We start from the raw sequence: 19,260 nt of genomic DNA, 5'->3' as shown, positions 1-19,260 counted from the left end.
TGCACGACCCATGCACGATACTTTCGATCCATCGCCATTGTCGCCGCCCTCGCCGCACCGTCCGGCCACCGCTGGCGGCCGCCTCAGGCGCAATCGATGCGCCGCTTGCCAGCGGCGCTCCGTCCAACGGCAGATTCCAACCGGATAGTACTCAGAATCCGACGAATTTGATCGGAAATGCGGTTGGCAGTGTCGGACGCCAAAATCCGACCATAGCCAGTCCTTCCTCGACCGGTATCTAACCGCGATTTGATCGAAATCCGATCGTGATTTGGTCAGAATCCAACGCGCGTCACTGTCGACCGCGTTTCCGGTCAAATTCATCGGATTCCGGACAAATCGCGATCGCAATCCACCGTCGGACGGAGCACCGACGAGCGGCGCGTTGATTGCGCCCGAGGCGGCGGACAACGGTGGCTAGATGGAGCGGCGGCAACGACGGTCGGTCAGAAGTGTCGTGCACGGGTCGCACGGGATAAGTCGCGCAGGACAATTCACCTATTTATTTAATTTTCTTTTTTTAATGCTGATAAATATTTCAGGAATCTGTGTGCCTAAACGTGTGGGTCACTCTTGTCATTTATCCGTATGTTTATATTATCAATTATTTTTTTAAAGAAAAAAAGAAAACAGCGTCTTGTTTGTGTTCTAATTCTTTTACAATGAATTTGGCAGTTCAACTATACCCGATCATGGTTCAGAATCGTCAGTTCAACGGTTTGGAATCGTCGATTTGACGGTTCATGATAGGCCGACCCTTAACCTTAACCGCCCAAGACGGTTACGGTTCACGGTTCGGAACCGCCAGTTCACGGTTCGGTTTCCGGTTTGCGACGGTTCACGACGGTTCGAGATTATTATATTAAAATTTTAAAATGTATATAAAAGAAATATTCAAAAAAGAGAGAAAAGTCGATGTAGTTTAGTGGTGCGTATTCCTTTCTTTCATGCGGGAGACTCTGGTTTGATCCTCACTAACGGCATGTAAATATAATTTTGAAATAAATATATAAATAAATTTATTGAATAAGTTTATTAAAGATGTTGTAGTATAGTGGTCTCTGTATCCATTTCTCATGCGGAATTCTCGCATTCGATCCCGACCAATCGCATATTCAATCGGTGAGAATTGTTCTCCATCAACGGCGTATTAAAATTGAATTAAATAAATATAAATATAGTATATATATAATTATATTAATTTTATAAACAAAAGGTGTTGTAGAACAGTGGCGAGTATATATCTTGGTTCAATCCCTAGCAACGATATGTTAAATTATGATTATTTTTAATTAAATAAAAATAAATATATTTTATATAAAAATATATTGATAATATATAAAAAATCATAAAATTAAAAAAAAAAAACTAAACCAGCGGGTTGGCGGTCCGCCGGTTCAAAACGGCTTGAACCATAACCGGCCCGGCATTCTACTGGGCCGGTTCTGGTTCGGCCCAGCTAACCGAGTCAACGGGCCAACCGGCCCGTTGACCCGGTCCGGGTCCGGGTCCGGGCTGGACCCGGCCCGTGGTCGGGTCTAAGTTCAACCAGTATCTAAATAAATGCATACAGAGACTAGGGATAATATTTGTAAAAAAATAAAATATAAAAATAATATCTAACGTCTAATAATTATACACATCTTGTATAATTTACTTTTGGTGCAATTTATTTTTACCTTAAGTTCTACGTTTTACTCAAAGCTCCTGTTATAGTCAGTCTGCTATTATTATTTATCATATTTGAGCTTATATATATGAGTCCTGATCTCCTGCGCGACCCACTGTACGCGACACCTGCGCACCGCTCCGACCCACCGCCGTCGCGCCGCCGTCCGGTCACCGACGGCCGCCGGACCGGATGCGTTGGAAAGCCAGCTCGCTGGCGATCCGGCCGGGGCCGGATTTCGGCCGGATTGTGGCCGGAATCCGGCCGGAATCCGGCCAGAAACGCGACAGAACGGCTGTTGGCCGATTTCAGCGGAAATTGACCGGATTCCGGCCGAAATTCGGCCGGATTCAGGCCGAATTTGGCCGGAATCCGACCACCGGACCCGGCGCCGGTGAGTTGCGCATCCATCGGCGCCGGTCCGATCGCCGGAGATGGCCGGATGCCGGTGAACAGCTGCGGTGAAGGAGCAAACGTCCGAGGAGAAACACTGTGCGTCGATCAGAGAAACGGACGGTCTCGATTGATTCGCGCACGGGGAGCGCAGGAAATTTCTATATATATATATATAGTGATACTAGAAAGTACTTAATTAGAAGAACAGGACCAAAGTTAGAACTCAAACGAGATTAATATCTTAAAGTTCTTGTGCTTTGAATTTATCTAATAGAGAAATTAGGAGAACAAGAGACTATTTACCTCAATACCTAGTTTTGATTTGCACAGTAAAAATTTAAAATAAATTGAGAGCACAAACACAACATGAAGATTTTATTTGATTCACAACTTCAAAGCAGTTGAGATTCTTGTCACAATAAATCTGGACCGTTAGATTTTAAAATAGAAGATTAAATCTAAGTCATCACAATCACCCATTCAATCTACGGACTGGATTTAATCTTAATTTTAAAATTGAATGGTACAGATTTATTATGACAAATTTGTGACAGAAATCATTGTGATAAGAAATTTTATTTTTAATCTTATAATTCTACTACCACTAATATTTTTCTCCTTCTCCAACCAACTCCAAAGATGACTGTCACTTTGAAGTGACTGTCAATCCAACCTTCCACGGCACGTTAAAGTCTCACAATAATTGCAGAATCATTCAAACATTCACAAATTCATTTATATATAGACATTTACAAGTTTATTTATTTATTTATTTACCTCAATTTTTATATATCAAAGAATAAATATCCCCCTCCGCAAAAGAATAAAATTAAATTACTGCAAAGCTGGAGGCCATCAACTCCAATGCATCGTCCACGACAGAGCAAAGCGGCGTACTGTGCCGGCCGACTCCCACACTGCCGGAGAAGACGTTGAAGCATTCCAGCTCCGACGTGGTTTCTAACACACTTCGCAGCTCCTTTTCCATCCCCAGATCGCGGAAGAATTTGATGTGTTTTGCTCCGCGCCGCATCATCCAAATGCTCACTTCTACTGCGAATCTCCTTATTCTGGGCACTTTCGGGCATGGGTAGTCGTGCTCGTGCAAAGTATTCACCAGCCTCTCCGCCAAATCCTCCTCCCTGATGCTCAACTTGTGGAGTTGATGCGCGAATTCTTCAGCATCCATGAACTTGAATATCTGCGTGGCAAGACCTAGAGACACCTCGAGCAGCTTCGTTTCCGCTGTCATGATCGCAGCCAGAACCATGTCGGCACCGGCGGCGACTCCTCTCAGGTGGGGGAAGTAGTCTTCGCCGGCGTACACGCACAAATTGCGAAGAATTCTAGCGGAGTGAACTCGCAGCACCGGATCACCCAGGGCCTCGACCAGCCTCCCGACGCCGCCGCTTTCCCGAAGAATCCGGCGGCAATTGCTCTTGCTCTCCAATGCCAACATCGCTAGCGCCTCCCCTGCTTCGACCCGCAGCCTGTTCTGCTGCGCCGTGAAGCCTTCCTTGAAGAAGATGCAGAGCAGGTCCTTGACCATCGCTCCGGTGGCGCCGATCCGCTCCCTGGCGTCCTCGTCCATGGCGAGGCTCGATAGCGCCTCGATCCCCAGCTTCTGCAAGGGCATGTGCCGCTCCCCGTGCTGTAAGATCTCCCTGATGTTGCTGATGGTGAACACGATCTCGGAAATACCCTGCCGCAGCACCTTTCCGGTCTGCCCCGTCGTGCTAGCGAGCATTTTGACCAGTTGGAGGGCCCGTTTCACTGCCTTCACTCCCATTTCCTTCTCGCTCTCTAACCTCCGCAGCCTTTCCCCGCCGCCGGTGAAATCTATTATCTTGGCTAGCAGTCCTCTGGCGTTCCCGATCTTTTCGCAGTTATCGTGGTCGTTCGCTAACTTCTTGAGTATTAGAAGGCCTAATAGATTCAGCATCGAGTAGTCTTCCCGATCTCCGGAGGCGCAGTGGTGGCCGACCTCGTCGGGTCTCGAATCGGGGCTGCTCTGCTCTGTGTACAGTAAAGAAGAGATCGATTCCATGGCGCCTGGAATTCCGGCCAGGCGCAGAGCGTTTTGCTCCTTTCCGGCGAGCTTGGAGACGATGACGGCGGCCGACCTCCGGATCTCCTCCTCGGCCGGGTTCTTCCAACTTAGCATCTCGATGAGGCGCTCAATGGCCGGAGTGGAATTGCCGATCTTACGCAGGGTGGAGTGGGCGAAGCGATGGTTGGTGGAGAACTTGAGGAGGATGCGGGCGCCGATGAGCTGCTCGTGGAGGGAGGTCGAGGCGAGGAGCTCAGCCGCGAAGGTCACCAGGTCCATCTTCAGGCCGTCGAAGATGCTACCCTCCACGCACTTGGAGTAGGCGTCGTAGAAAAACCGCTTGATGGATACCAAGCCGGCAGCGCCGAGGTGGCACTCCCTGTTCACCTCCTCCAGCAACCGGTGGTGGCTCACCGTCCACTCCCAGTAGGCTCTTTCCGCCAGGAAAAACAGCGCCTCCGCCAGTGCGAGGCCGTAGAACATGTTGAGCGCCGGCTTGCGGTTCTTCTTGTCCGGGTCATCAGGGAGCAGCTCGCCGAAGTCCTGCTGCAGCAGTCGCATGAGCGCCAGCGACACGCAAGAGGCGGCCGACAGCAGTTGCAGCCAGTAGAGAACGCGGCTGACTTTCTTGGAGAGGAACAACCAGTCGGCGGCACTCTGCGATGGCACTTGAGAATTGGATTGCGACGACATTGTCATCTTATCGCGGAACATCTCGACGTCGCTGGGGATTGTAGTGGTGTGGATGGAAAATGGGCGGTGGATGAACTTGAGCAAGCGCAGGAGAACCCGAGAGCTGGACTTGAGAGCGCGGAAGCTGGAACGGCCGGCGTCGACGAGGGACCAAGTGGCCTGGTGCTGCCACTCCAGTTCGTGGCTCCGGCTAAAGATGCGAGCACCTTCGATTAGGAGGATAATGGTGATGCACCAGAAGTCCTTCCTCTGGAGCGCAATGGCGAAGCCGCCGAGGAGAACAACGGTGGCCCAGATGAAGCCCAACGTACCGAGCCCACTGGCCGCCTTCTCAAGCACGGCGAGCTGGAGAGCGAACAGAATCAGCTTCTTCTCCGGCCCCTCGACGTCCAGGCCGGCGACGACTCTGCATTCGCGAACACATTTATCGTCGTCGCAATGGTGCGCGTTCTTCGCCGACTCATTCAACTCTCGCTGCGGCTCGAAGAAGGTGGCGCTCCCGCCGCTTGCCTGCTCGATGATCCGGAGGCGAACGCTCGGCGGCTCCTCCTCATTATCTCTGCAGGTACTGCTTTGCTCCATCGAAGAAATTACGAAGGTAATTCGATCGATCAGGCTTGAATTCGGAACGAGAACAATATAATCAAGCAATTGGCTTTTAATTTATAGCTATCGAGTTTGCGGTGATGGCAAGCATGATGCTTGAGATTTGAGCGAGCCAACTTTGCGTAGAAAATGGCTAGATTTTGTGCAAGTGTTCTTAATTCCAGGAAGCAAGGAGACGTCAAAAGATTTGCCTTTTAAGGATTGTTTAATTTGGGAGGAGGAATGGATGATCCGCGCAGCACGTAGCAAGTGCAAGCAAGAGGGCCGGGTTTTGCATGATGAATCAACTTAAGGGGCAAGGTTTTTGCTTAGTAATGAGGAAGACAGTAGCGTGCAGCATGCCATAGACTTACTAGACTCTCTCATTACCCTTACGTTTATAGTTACCTAGCTTTAAAAATGATAATCATCCATATTTGCCACATTGGTGGGGGTGTTATAACATCCACCATCTCATCAAAAAATGTGGGATCCACATGACATATACATTATATTAACACATCCATTCTCTCACATTCGTTTTAACAACCACCTTCATAATTTGTGGTAAATCGTAAGTTTATAGTTACCTAGCTTTAAAAAAAAACGCCATTGAATTAGACGCGTTCATGGCTTTGTGTGGGCCCCATATGCATCATCAATTATTTGGTGTAATAAGTTGGTAACTAAAAATAAAAAATAAATAAATTATCAATTTTTCATAAAAAATTTAGCTAAATGGAATCAATTAATTTTATTTTTAAATGGTAAAACATATTTACCTGTGCATTTGTCTTCTTAATAATTAAATTAAAAGAAATTCTTTGTGGAATTTCAATTGCTCATTTCCATTCACGCTCCTTTCTTAAACCTTCAGTGCAAACTTCACATTCACAATGGCTTCAAAAAATGTCATTTACGTAGTAAAAATAATAATGATTCATAAGAATGAGAGATATATCTAAGTTTTTTTAAAACAAAATTATTACGGAATATCAAGTCAAAAATTTCCTATAGTGATTTAAATTGTGTTTTTTTTTTCAAATTTTTTTTAAATATATATATAATGAGTTAGTTATGACCAGCTTGCATACAGTAAAGATCGAGCTGGAGAATCTAAATCTAATGGAAAGAAAGAGGATGATATGTCTCCGGATTTACTATTTAGATTATTGGATGCTTACTCCTTTAAAGAATAATGCTTCCAAGCAACATATATCATTGGATTTGCAACCACATCACTCAACTTCCATATCATCATGGTTTTTGACGTATCAAAATTGTCTGCTGTCTTTTGCTAGATTTTAGTAGTGGCTTTGAGTAACTGTTAATGTCTTCTCAATTGGAGTGTATCTGTATGACTCCTGATCAAATCCCTAATAGAAGAAGGGAATGAGATATATGTGACTAACAAAGAACTAGTAAGGGGAATCTTTTTTAAAGAGATTATCTATTTTGTTTCTTTTGAGTGTGGCAACCTTTTGAGAGATTGTTAGCTAGAAGATGAAAAAGGAGAAAAATAAAAAGAGGCAAAGTCTCATGGATGGCAACTTTTAGTATCATGATTGAGGCATGGAAGATCAAGCTTCAATTTGTTTCGCTCAAATTATATTTTATGAAAGTATTTTTAATCTTTGTATGTTTAGTGTAAGGAAATCTTAATCAATATAATGATTTTTTTCAATAGAAAACTATATTTTGTAACATGTATTTTCTTTTAAAAAAATAAAAAACTTTTTTGTAAGTCCTTGGCTCTCTCAAACCCCAAATATATTATCCACTCTTCACCTTAACATTTTTATGGCGATCAATTTAGAAAAGTTGATCGAGTCAGATGATATGATTGATTTAGGCGAGTCAATCGTCAGATCAAATGGTTTAGTTAATTCGGTACAAACAATCTAGGTAGTCAAATGATTAGTTAATCTAATTAAGAGCTAGGCGATCTATTAATTGGATGAATCAAATCGAGCATACTAAGCTAGTTGAGAGGTCCGATTGGACTAATTAGGTTGTTTAAGATAATTGATATAGTTAGTCCGATTAGGACAATCGATCCAATCAGGTTAGTCAATATGGTAGGGCGAGTCGATCCTATTTGGGTCAATCTAGTCTTGTCATTTAGGTCAACTAATTTTGGTCAATTAGGGTAATTAGTTGGGTCTAGTTTGATTAATTGTGTGAATTGCGTTGAGCGGTTTGGTCGGGTTAGATGACTCAGGCGATCTAAACATGCCCATTACATTTCAAATCATCTATTCACTTGACAAATTTTATCTTGATCGGTCTAACTACGAAGTGGGTAGGAAGGGCTCACACACGAGTCATCTAAATTACGTACAATTTGGATTCTAGATTATGTACGTTCATCTTCACAACATTCATAATTATGAATCAATTTAAATTAATCTTCATGCTATAAAATTTTCAATTAAACTCGCACACACATTTAGAGTCTATTTTTCCATCTAATTTTGATTCACATTTCCAATAAATGATTCACCGAGGCTGTTGAGTCCAATCAGTATCTCCCAATAACTACATGCATGTAGTTTTGGCCACAGACTCTTTTCTTTTCAAGTCGTAGGTTGCTGAGTTGAATTTGTAAGTAAATGTCGCTTAATTAGTCAAATTAGTAGAGTCATAATTGTGAGCAAACCAAATTAATTAGTAAAGGAAACTTTTTTTAATGTGGTGAAATTTAAACTTATCACCCCACAATCATTAATAATAAAAATAATAATAACAACAAATCTGTTGTAGTTCTTTTTGCCGTACGTTCTAATAATCTTTGACCATCAGATCATATACAATAGAAATTATATATAAAGCTGGCTCGAAAAACAGACAGAACTTTTGACAATTAGTTTGGTGTAATAATTGCTGTTATTGACTCATGATACGTATCTCTTGGTCTTTTATGAATTCAAGAATCTAGATTCCATGTTGATTGATATAGATCTCTTGACAATTTCATTACATTATGAACCAGTCATAGAAAGAAGTTTTCCAACTAACTCATATTAATTCCTTATTTCTTCTGTCGTCTGATTGGTTACGTTAATGAGCTCAAATAAAGACATTAATTCATTTTGATCATTGAAGTATTATTCCTTGCTACCAAACTTTCTGTGAGTAATAATTAATCACTTTATATATAGCTAGGAAATTTCTCAAACTTGATTATACTTCAATTAATTCCAAGTATCTGGCCGACCTTTCATTTGAGTGTCTGTACTTCGTTCCGCGTTTTATGTTACATCAGAAGTCATGATCGCTACAGCTAGTATGTTGACAAAGAGAACTTCACTAGAAGATCTGACCGCAGGAATTAAGCTTTGAATAAAATGCATGACTTCCAAATAAAACAAACTCATAACAGAATAACGACTTGGAAAATTAAAGAAATTAATGGGAAATTGCATGAAGTCAGAACGAACAAGTTAGTGATTTTTTCATCATTTTTGAAAAGTCATAGTGTGTGAACAAGCACAAGTTATCTCTTGTGGCTTCCTCCCACTTTCCTGCTGCACAGGTCCACCACGTTAGCTTTTTGTTCAGCTATATAAATCGCTTACAAGGCAGCCAACGTTGCTCAGACTTGAACTATCAATCTGCTGATCGTATAGTAGCTCCATCTTGCACGAAATGAGGCTCATGAGATTGAAAGTTTCGAGTGTGTCCTTCGATTTCTTGATCGTTTCTTCCATCTTATTAGCTTTTTCTGCAAAGGCAGTTAAAATCGGTGTGATGGTTAACCCTTACCTGCCTACTCGAAGAGAGCAAGAAGTAGCCATCAGGATTGCAGCACAACACTTCAATTCTTCTTCGCCACTCGTTCTACGATTCAACGAAACCAATGATGATCCCGTTCAAACGTCAACAACTGGTAACAATTCATTATTTAATCACATTTTATTCACTTCTAGCTAGTACGGGATACTAGTAATTAAATAGATATATTATATTTTTTTAATTTCTTTTTTTTTTTCACACAATTAAGTTCATGCATGTTAATTTGTGCAGCTAAAGATATGGTTGACTGGGGAGCAGAAGTACTCATTGGCATAGGGACATGGCCAGAGGTGGTGACCTTGGCAAGAGTAGGGAATACTTCTGGGGTTCCCATTCTTTCTCTCGCAGAGCAAACAACGGGATCAAACTTACTGTCAACGATGCCTTTCTTGGTTCAAATGTCTTACCCAACTTCTGACGAGGTACTTTGTCTGGCTAACATCATAAGTTCATATAATTGGAGAAGAGTCATAGTTATTTATGAGGATGACATCTACGGCAGCATTTCCTCTATTGCCACACTCTTTTCTGATGCACTCCAAGCCCATGGTTCTAAAATTGACCATCACATTGTATTTCCATCCACGCACACGGTCCCTAATGTAGCTGAGCTAGTCCGTGAAAAACTACAAAACATTCCTCCACAACTATCAAAGGTGTTTGTCGTCCTTAGGTCCTCTCCCCAACTTGCCAACTCTCTGTTCATGGAGGCCAAAGAGCACAATTTAATGGCAGCCGATCACGTGTGGATCGTGAGTGATGATATTACCGATCTCCTTGACTCGAATTTTAGTCAATCATTCATCTCCTCCTATATGCAAGGTGTAATAGGAATTCGTACGTACTTCAACCAAACCACCACATTCTATCAAAATTTCTCCATTGATTTTCAAAAAAATCTATCAAATAATAACATTGAACCAAGGAGGTTGGCAGTCCGAGCATACGATGCAATTCATGTCATAGCCAATGCAGTGGCAGCAAGGGATAGGGATAGGGATAGGAATAAAAATATAACACTGTGGGAGGGAATCCTTGCAAGCAACTTTTTGGGTTTAAGTGGCTCCATAAACTTCAGTACCATTGGCGCTAATTACCTTCCTCAAGTTCGGGGCTTCTCTGCGTTTCGTGTTCTTAACGTAGCAGGAAAGAGTTATAAAGAAATAGGATATTGGTCGAAGGGATATGGATTTTATGAAGATGAGGAAGAGATGAGCCAATTTGGATCTACAGTGGTTCCCATGTTACGTCCAATATTGTGGCCAGGGCATATGGGGAAGATCCCAAAGATTCCGGGGGGCTGGGGCAAATTGAAGATCGGAGTGCCAAATCATACAACCTTTGAAAAATTTGTGAAGGTGGAATATGATGATAGTGGGATGGTAAAGGAGCCTCAAGGATTTTGCATCCAAGTCTTCAAGGAGATTCTAAAGAACTTAAATTATGATCTTTTATATGAATGGGTTCCTTTCCATGGCAGTTACGATGATCTTGTCAATCAAGTCTCCTTGAAGGTACACATACATGTATATATATAGTATATACTTACTAAAAGTCTTTATATACCTTTTTAAAGTGAAATTAATAATCACCAGTGGAGTTGATGAAATTAAACTTCATATTTGTGTATAGAAATTTGATGTCGTGGTGGGAGACATTACAATCCTAGCTGGGAGAGCAGTGAATGTCACATTCACAGTACCATTCTTGTCCTCTGGCCTTTCTGTGCTAGTTCCTATCAGACCTAATCACACTCCATGGACGTTCCTAAAGCCATTTACAAAAGAGGTTTGGTTCCTATTTCTTGCCACCTTAATTTACACTTGTGTTGTCTTGTGGTACTTGGAGCACAAGAACAACCCCCAGTTCCATGGCAATTGGCGCCAACAGCTCGGAGCTGCACTCTGGCTCACTTTTTCTACCCTTTTTAATGCCCATGGTAAGCTACGTACGTACTCAAGAAGATTAGAAATATAATTTATAGCAAAACTTATATATAGTTTCTGCATGCAATTAATTAACATTTTCTCTGTATTTTGTTTAATTAATTTTTTCTCGATCTCCACAGGAAAGGTCTATAGTTTCTATACAAAAACGGTTGTTATTGCTTGGCTCCTAGTGGTGTTGATCCTGACCACTAGCTTCACAGCCAATCTCAGCTCCATTTTGACTGTTGAGAAAATTGAACCAGTGCCAGCAGGGAGTAGAGTTGGCTGTGATGGGGATTCCTTTGTCTTGAAGTACTTGCAGAATGTGTTGAATTTTAAGGCTCAGAATATTATGGAAATTGGAAAACCAGAAGCCTATGTTGATGCGTTCAAGAGTGGAAGCATCTCGGCAGCTTACTTGGAGACACCATATCTTAGGGTTTTCCTCTCTAGATATGATAAGTACACTGTCATTGGTGAGACATACATGCTTGGGGGATTTGGATTTGTGAGTATATATATATAATTCATTTTACATTTGAATTTAATTTACCACTGGAGTATATATATATCCTACTATACTATTGCAGATATATGATTCTAGCTAATTATTTAATCTATATTTTATTTAAACTAGGTCTTCCCCAAAGATTCTCCTCTAGCAGATGATTTCTCTGAAGTCATATTGAAACTGACAGAGGATGGAACATTCAAGAAGCTTGAACAAGATGAATTCTCCTTCACCTTATCCAACACTACTCCTAGCCCAGACAACGAGAGAAGAAGGGATAGCCTAAGCATAGAGTCCTTTTGGGCACTCTTCGTCTTCACTGGTTCCATCTCCACGATAATGTTAATACTCTTCACAAGGCACTTAATTCTTCAAAATGGGAGAAGACTATCAAATGTATTGTTTGGGTCCATGAGACGAAGTTTTAAGACGGTTTGGACAATGACCAAGAAACGAAGGGAAAATGAAGAAAAGGTGTTTCCAGTATCCTCTCAAGAAGGGACGATCCATGGACAAAAGGAGATCACAATAGATATCAATCTTCCACGAAACCATGTCGATGATGACAATATATAGTTGAAACAATGAGAATATCTATCAATGGTTCATTTGCATAGATATATCATGTTCATAAACAAACAACAAGCTGAGATTATTTTATTATTGCAATGATTCATGCATTCCAAACAACAAGCTGAGTTTTTTACATTTTGTAATTTAAGAATAAGTCCTCTTTTGCTTTCATTAAACCAGTGCTACTACTTCATTAAAGCAAGAAACTTGATCAAATTCCGGATTAAATTCTACTCGAAAATCGTACTCTATCTTACTGATCAATTAAGTCCTTTAGAACAACATCTTGGAAACATTTAGTTTTGATCACCCTATAATGATCAAGTTCTTGTCATATTTTTTTTTCTATTGATTAGCATATTCTTTAACTATTTTACTAGCTATCTTATTGTTCCGGTTAAGATCCACTTCTGGGTGAACAACTTCTCCTTTAGCACCCCACTTGGACCAGCTTAGGTGAGGACGAGGGTGGAGAGCTTCTGGGTCCTACGAGCACAAGAGACATGAGTAGAAAGGCCGGGGCTTTCCCCGGCGCGACCACTCCGATGCTTAAGTTAGCTTCTGTGAAAGGGGAGGAAGTTGAGAGTCGAAAGAGAGAATGTGTGAGGTTGCATACCTTCCCTCAGCACAGGGCTAACTTTTTATATAAGCTGAAGATGTTATGTCACATCATGGATGTGATTGGGGTCCCATCACCGTTATGAATGTGTCAGGGAGCATGGTATAGTCAGTGTATATGTCCCATCACAGACCTTCATTAAAGAGGGGGGTCATGTCATGCACGCACCTTGCCATGATGAGTTGCAGGGGCAGCAGGAGGACATTTACAACCGCATGATGGGGGAGTGATCTTTGGAAAAGGAGAAGTTTGTGTAGAGCCATCTTTGATAGGTAGGGCTGACGGGTCTTATATCCGATTGAATCGAATCGGCTCGGGGCCGAGATGTTGGGGCGGAACGATAAGGAGGATGGGTTTTCTGTCTGAATGAATGGAGTCGGCTCGAGGCCGACGGGTCGGGGCGGCACGATACGATTGGCGGACCTTACTGATCGGCACGATAGACTACTCTTGGACTTGACTAACCGTGACCCGTTCCCTTACGCCCATAACACTTATATAGTAGCTAGCCACTATTTTCATCATCACCTTGTATACTTGAGCTGCAACTCAATGTCCTTAATTAGGAGTACAGGAGGTAGTATTGAATTGGTGAACTACGTACTCTAGATGGCTAGATAGATGTGGCATGATGACTGAAGTTAATAGGGAGAACTAGGACATCGAGTACCTTTCAAAGGAATATAATTCAGGTTTAATGGTTTATCATCAAAAGAGAATTTGTCTAAAAGAAAATGCCAACAATTAATGTTACAACAAGGAGAAGGACATTTGTTTAAAGAGGATGTGAATGGGAGACACTTAGTTGCATAGTCTAACAAGATCAGGTTGAGACTTGAGAGCGTCGAAGAGAAAAAGGGTGGGGCAAACCTTCAACGGAGGAAAAATTATAGGCTATTTTAGTAGTGGCTTTGAGTAACTGTTGTCTTCTCAATTGGAGTGTATCTGTATGACTCCTGATCAAATCCCTAATAGAAGGGAATGAGATATATGTGACTAACAAAGAACTAGTAATGGGAATCTTTTTTAAAGAAATTATCTATTTTGTTTCTTTTGAGTGTGGCAACCTTTTTGAGAGATTATTGTTAGCTAGAAGATGCATGAAAAAGGAGAAAGAAAAAGAGAGAGGCAAAGTCTCATGGATGGCAACTTTTAGTATCATTTGTTTCGCTCAAATTATATTTTATGAAAATATTTTTAATTTTTTGTATGTTTAGTGTAAGGAAATCTTAATCAATGATTTTTTTCAATAGAAAACTATATTTTGTAATATGTATTTTCTTTTTTTAAAAAAATAAAAAACATTTTTTGTTAGTCCTTAGCTCTCTCAAAACCCAAATATATCATCCACTCTTCACCTTATTTTTAAGGCGATCAATTTAGAAAAGTTGACCGAGTCAGATCATATGATTGATTTAGGTGAGTCAGTCGATCAGATCAAATGGTTAATTGGTTAATTTGGTACAAACAATCTAGGTAGTCAAATGGTTAGTTAATCTAATTAAGAACTAGGTGATCTATTAATTGGATGAGATCAAATCGAGCAGGCTAAGCTAGTTGAGCGGTCCGATTAGACTAATTAGGTTGGTTAAGATAATTGATATATATAGTTAGTCCAATTAGGACAATCAATCCAATCAGGATAGAAAATAGTCGATGCTATTTGGGTCAATCTAGTCTTGTCATTTAATTATGTCAACTTATTTTGGTCAATTAGGGTAATTATAGTTGGGTCTAGTTTGATTAGTTGTGTGAATTGGGTTGAATGGATTGGTCGGGTTAGATGCCCATTACATTGTAAATCATCTATTCACTTGGGCAAATTTTGTCCTGACCGATCTAACTACGAAGTGCGCAGGCATGGCTCACACGAGTCACCTAAGTTAAGTACAATTTAGATCTTAGATTTGCCCCCTCCTGTGATATGTACGTTCATGTTCATAACATTCACAAATAATGTGAATCAATTTAAATCTACCTTCAGGCTATAAAACTTTTCAACGTGCACACACATTTAGAGTCTATTTTCCTTCTAATTTTGATTCACATTTCCAATAATTACTTCACCGAGACTGCTCAGTCCAATCAGTATCTCCAATAACTACATGTACTTTCGCCACGGACTCTTTTCTTTTCAAGTCGTAGGTTGCTGCTGAGTTGAATTTTTAAGTAAATTTCGATCGCTTAATTAGTCAAATTAGTAAAGTCATAATTGTGAGCAAGCCAAATTAGTAAAGGATCGGAGATTTTTTTTAATGTGGTAAAATTTAAAATTATCACCCCACAATCATTTTCACCGTCAAAATCTTTGACCATCAGATCATATACAATAGAAATTATATATGAAGTTGGCTGGAAAAAACAGACAGAACTTTTGACAATTGTTTTGGTGTATTAATTGCTGCTATTGACTAATGATACATACGTATATATCTCTTGGTCTTTATGAATTCAAGAGTCTAATCGGTGTTGATTGATAGATCTCTTGACAATTACATTACATTATGAACCAGTCATAGAAAGAACTTTTCCAACTAACTCATATTCCTTATTTCTTCTGTCGTCTGATTGGTTAATGAGCTCAAATAATAAAGACAATAATTCATTTTGATCATTGAAGTAGTATTCCTTGCTACCAAACTTTCTGTGAGTAATAATCACTCTATAGCTAGGAAATTTCTCAAACTTGATTCCTTCAATTCCAAGTATCTGGCCGACCTTTCATTTGAGTGTCTGCACTTCGTTTCGCGTTTTATGTTGCATCAAGTCATGATCACTGCAGTATGTTGACACACTAGAAGATCTGACCGCAGGAATTAAGCTTTGAATAAAATGCATGACTTCCAAATAAAACAAACTCATAACAGAATAACGACTTGGAAAATTAAAGAAATTAATGGGAAATTGCATGAAGTCAGAACGAACAAAATTGTTATTGATTTTTGAAGAGTCATAGTGTGTGAACACTCACAAGTTATCTCTTGTGGCTTCCTCCCACCTTCCTGCTGCAGGTCCACCACGTTAGCTTTTTGTTCAGCTATATATATATATATAAATCGCTTACAAGACAGCTAACGTTGCTCAGACTTGAACCATCAATCTGCTGATCGTATAGTAGCTCCATCTTGCACGAAATGAGGCTCATGAGATTGAAAGTTTCGAGTGTGTCCTTCGATTTCTTGATCGTTTCTTCCATCTTATTAGCTTTTTCTGCAAAGGCAGTTAAAATCGGTGTGATGGTTAACCCTTACCTGCCTACTCGAAGAGAGCAAGAAGTAGCCATCAGGATTGCAGCACAACACTTCAATTCTTCTTCGCCACTCGTTCTACGATTCAACGAAACCAATGATGATCCCGTTCAAACGTCAACAACTGGTAACAATTCATTATTTAATCACATTTTATTCACTTCTAGCTAGTACGGGATACTAGTAATTAAATAGATATATTATATTTTTTTAATTTCTTTTTTTTCACACAATTAAGTTCATGCATGTTTGTGCAGCTAAAGATATGGTTGACTGGGGAGCAGAAGTACTCATTGGCATAGGGACATGGCCAGAGGTGGTGACCTTGGCAAGAGTAGGGAATACTTCTGGGGTTCCCATTCTTTCTCTCGCAGAGCAAACAACGGGATCAAACTTACTGTCAACGATGCCTTTCTTGGTTCAAATGTCTTACCCAACTTCTGACGAGGTACTTTGTCTGGCTAACATCATAAGTTCATATAATTGGAGAAGAGTCATAGTTATTTATGAGGATGACATCTACGGCAGCATTTCCTCTATTGCCACACTCTTTTCTGATGCACTCCAAGCCCATGGTTCTAAAATTGACCATCACATTGTATTTCCATCCACGCACACAGTCCCTAATGTAGCTGAGCTAGTCCGTGAAAAACTACAAAACATTCCTCCACAACTATCAAAGGTGTTTGTCGTCCTTAGGTCCTCTCCCCAACTTGCCAACTCTCTGTTCATGGAGGCCAAAGAGCACAATTTAATGGCAGCCGATCACGTGTGGATCGTGAGTGATGATATTACTGATCTCCTTGACTCGAATTTTAGTCAATCATTCATCTCCTCCTATATGCAAGGTGTAATAGGAATTCGTACGTACTTCAACCAAACCACCACATTCTATCAAAATTTCTCCATTGATTTTCAAAAAAATCTATCAAATAATAATATTGAACCAAGGAGGTTGGCAGTCCGAGCATACGATGCAATTCATGTCATAGCTAATGCAGTGGCAGCTAGGGAAAGGAATAGGAATCAAAATATAACACTGTGGGAGGGAATCCTTGCAAGCAACTTTTTGGGTTTAAGTGGCTCCATAAACTTCAGTACCATTGGCGCTAATTACCTTCCTCAAGTTCGGGGCTTCTCTGCGTTTCGTGTTCTTAACGTAGCAGGAAAGAGTTATAAAGAAATAGGATATTGGTCGAAGGGATATGGATTTTATGAAGATGAGGAAGAGATGAGCCAATTTGGATCTAGAGTGGTTCCTATGTTACGTCCAATATTGTGGCCAGGGCATATGGGGAAGATTCCAAAGATTCCAGGGGGGTGGGGCAAATTGAAGATCGGAGTGCCAAATCATACAACCTTTGAAAAATTTGTGAAGGTGGAATATGATGATAGTGGGATGGTAAAGGAGCCTCAAGGATTTTGCATCCAAGTCTTCAAGGAGATTCTGAAGAACTTAAATTATGATGTTTTATATGAATGGGCTCCTTTCAATGGCAGTTACGATGATCTTGTCAATCAAGTCTCCTTGAAGGTACACATACATGTATATATATAGTATATACTTACTAAAAGTCTTTATATATATACCTTTTTAAAGTGAAATAATCACCAGTAGAGTTGATGAAAAATTCATATTTGTGTATAGAAATTTGATGTCGCGGTGGGAGACATTACAATCTTAGCTAAGAGGTCGGTGAATGTGACATTCACAGAACCATTCTTGTCATCTGGCCTTTCCATGCTAGTTCCTATCAGAACTAACCACACACCGTGGATGCTCACAAAGCCATTCACAAAAGAGGTTTGGTTTCTATTCCTTGCCACCTTAATTTACACTTGTGTTGTCGTATGGTATTTGGAACGCAAGAACAACCCAGAGTTGAATGGAAATTGGCGTCAACAACTTGGAGCTGCACTTTGGCTCACTTTTTCTACCCTCTTTTTTGCCCATGGTGAGCTAGCTACTCAAGAAAACTTATAATATATATATATAGTTCTAGTATTGTAGTTAATATATGTAACACATGCAATTATATTAATTCCATCTATATATATTTAGTTTGTATAATTAATTAACATTGTCTCTCTATTTTCTTCACGTAGGAAGGGTCTATAGTTTCTATACGAAAACAGTTATTATTGTTTGGCTCCTAGTGGTGTTAATCCTGATCAATAGCTTCACAGCCAATCTCAGCTCCATTTTGACCATTGAGAAAATTGAACCAGCGCCAGCAGGGAGTAAAGTTGGCTATAATGGGGATTACTTTGCCTTTAAGTACTTGCAGAATGTGTTGAATTTTAAGGCTCAGAATCTTATAAGAATCACAAAATCGGAAGCCTACGATGATGCTTTTAGGAGTGGAAACATCTCAGCAGCTTACCTGGAGACACCATATCTTAGGGTTTTCCTCTCTAGATATGATAAGTACACTGTCATTGGTGAGACTCACGCGCTTGGGGGATTTGGATTTGTGAGTATATATATATATAATTCATTTTGCATTTGAATTTAATTTACCACTGGAGTATATATATATCCTACTATATATACTATTGCACATGATTCTAGCTAATTATTTAAATACATTTTTTAATATTTAAACTTATCTAGGTCTTCCCCAAAGATTCTCCTCTAGCAGGTGATTTCTCTGAAATCATATTGAAACTGACAGAGGATGGAACATTCAAGAAACTTGAACAAGATGAATTCTCCTTCACCTTATCCAACACTCCTAGCCCAGACAAGGAGAGGAGAAGGGATAGCCTAAGCATAGAGTCCTTTTGGGCACTCTTTGTCTTCACTGGTTCCATCTCAACGACAATGTTAATACTCTTCACAAGGCATTTAATTGTTCAAAATGGGAGAAGACTATCAAATGTATTGTTTGGGTCCATGAGACGAAGTTTTAAGACGGTTTGGACAATGACCAAGAAACGAAAAAGGGAACAAGAAGAAAAGGTGTTTCCAATATCCTCTCAAGAAGGGACGATCCATGGACAAAACGAGATCACAATAGACATCAATCTTCCACGAAACCATGTCGATGATGACAATATATAGTTGAAACAATGAGAATATCTATCAATGTTTCATTTGCATAGATATATCATGTTCATAAACAAACAACAAGCTGAGATTATTTTATTTATTGCAATGATTCATGCATGCATTCCAAACAACAAGCTGAGT

General features: G+C 40.4%; 3 protein-coding genes across 3 annotated transcripts; 2 read left to right on the top strand and 1 right to left on the bottom strand.

Annotated features, from left to right (window-relative positions):
• Positions 1-2,847: 2,847 nt before the first annotated feature.
• On the bottom strand, positions 2,848-5,410 carry LOC141820172 (uncharacterized). The gene has a single exon (XM_074707446.1). The coding sequence runs from the start codon at positions 5,388-5,390 to the stop codon at positions 2,895-2,897; it is 2,496 nt and encodes an 831-aa protein (XP_074563547.1). The 5' UTR covers positions 5,391-5,410; the 3' UTR covers positions 2,848-2,894.
• Positions 5,411-9,015: 3,605 nt separating this feature from the next.
• LOC141820136 (glutamate receptor 2.7-like) lies at positions 9,016-12,203 on the top strand. Its single transcript, XM_074707411.1, has 5 exons — positions 9,016-9,282; positions 9,420-10,702; positions 10,821-11,127; positions 11,257-11,624; positions 11,754-12,203. Exons 1-5 carry the CDS (start codon positions 9,042-9,044, stop codon positions 12,201-12,203), a joined length of 2,649 nt encoding a protein of 882 aa, XP_074563512.1. The 5' UTR covers positions 9,016-9,041.
• Positions 12,204-15,927: 3,724 nt separating this feature from the next.
• LOC141820148 (glutamate receptor 2.7-like) lies at positions 15,928-19,131 on the top strand. Its single transcript, XM_074707420.1, has 5 exons — positions 15,928-16,194; positions 16,325-17,601; positions 17,716-18,022; positions 18,174-18,541; positions 18,682-19,131. The coding sequence occupies exons 1-5, from the start codon at positions 15,954-15,956 to the stop codon at positions 19,129-19,131; spliced, it is 2,643 nt and encodes an 880-aa protein (XP_074563521.1). The 5' UTR covers positions 15,928-15,953.
• The last annotated feature ends 129 nt before the right edge of the window (positions 19,132-19,260 follow it).

This window comes from Curcuma longa, unplaced genomic scaffold (genome assembly GCF_044706935.1).
Source record: "Curcuma longa cultivar G26 ecotype Majalengka, Jawa Barat unplaced genomic scaffold, ITB_CL_G26_1.1 utg2798_np1212_758248_RagTag, whole genome shotgun sequence".
Classification (NCBI taxonomy): Eukaryota; Viridiplantae; Streptophyta; class Magnoliopsida; order Zingiberales; family Zingiberaceae; genus Curcuma; species Curcuma longa.
Note: the sequence above shows the minus strand (reverse complement) of the source record. Positions and strands in the feature narration are given on the sequence as shown.

Bases quoted from the DNA above. Each gene is read 5' to 3' on its own strand.
- LOC141820172 (XM_074707446.1), bottom strand. From the start codon at position 5,390: ATGGAGCAAAGCAGTACCTGCAGAGATAATGAGGAGGAGCCGCCGAGC.
- LOC141820136 (XM_074707411.1), top strand. From the start codon at position 9,042: ATGAGGCTCATGAGATTGAAAGTTTCGAGTGTGTCCTTCGATTTCTTG. The intron at 9,283-9,419 runs GTAACAATTCAT...TAATTTGTGCAG, and splicing joins CGTTCAAACGTCAACAACTG to CTAAAGATATGGTTGACTGG. The intron at 10,703-10,820 runs GTACACATACAT...ATTTGTGTATAG, and splicing joins TCAATCAAGTCTCCTTGAAG to AAATTTGATGTCGTGGTGGG.
- LOC141820148 (XM_074707420.1), top strand. From the start codon at position 15,954: ATGAGGCTCATGAGATTGAAAGTTTCGAGTGTGTCCTTCGATTTCTTG. The intron at 16,195-16,324 runs GTAACAATTCAT...ATGTTTGTGCAG, and splicing joins CGTTCAAACGTCAACAACTG to CTAAAGATATGGTTGACTGG. The intron at 17,602-17,715 runs GTACACATACAT...ATTTGTGTATAG, and splicing joins TCAATCAAGTCTCCTTGAAG to AAATTTGATGTCGCGGTGGG.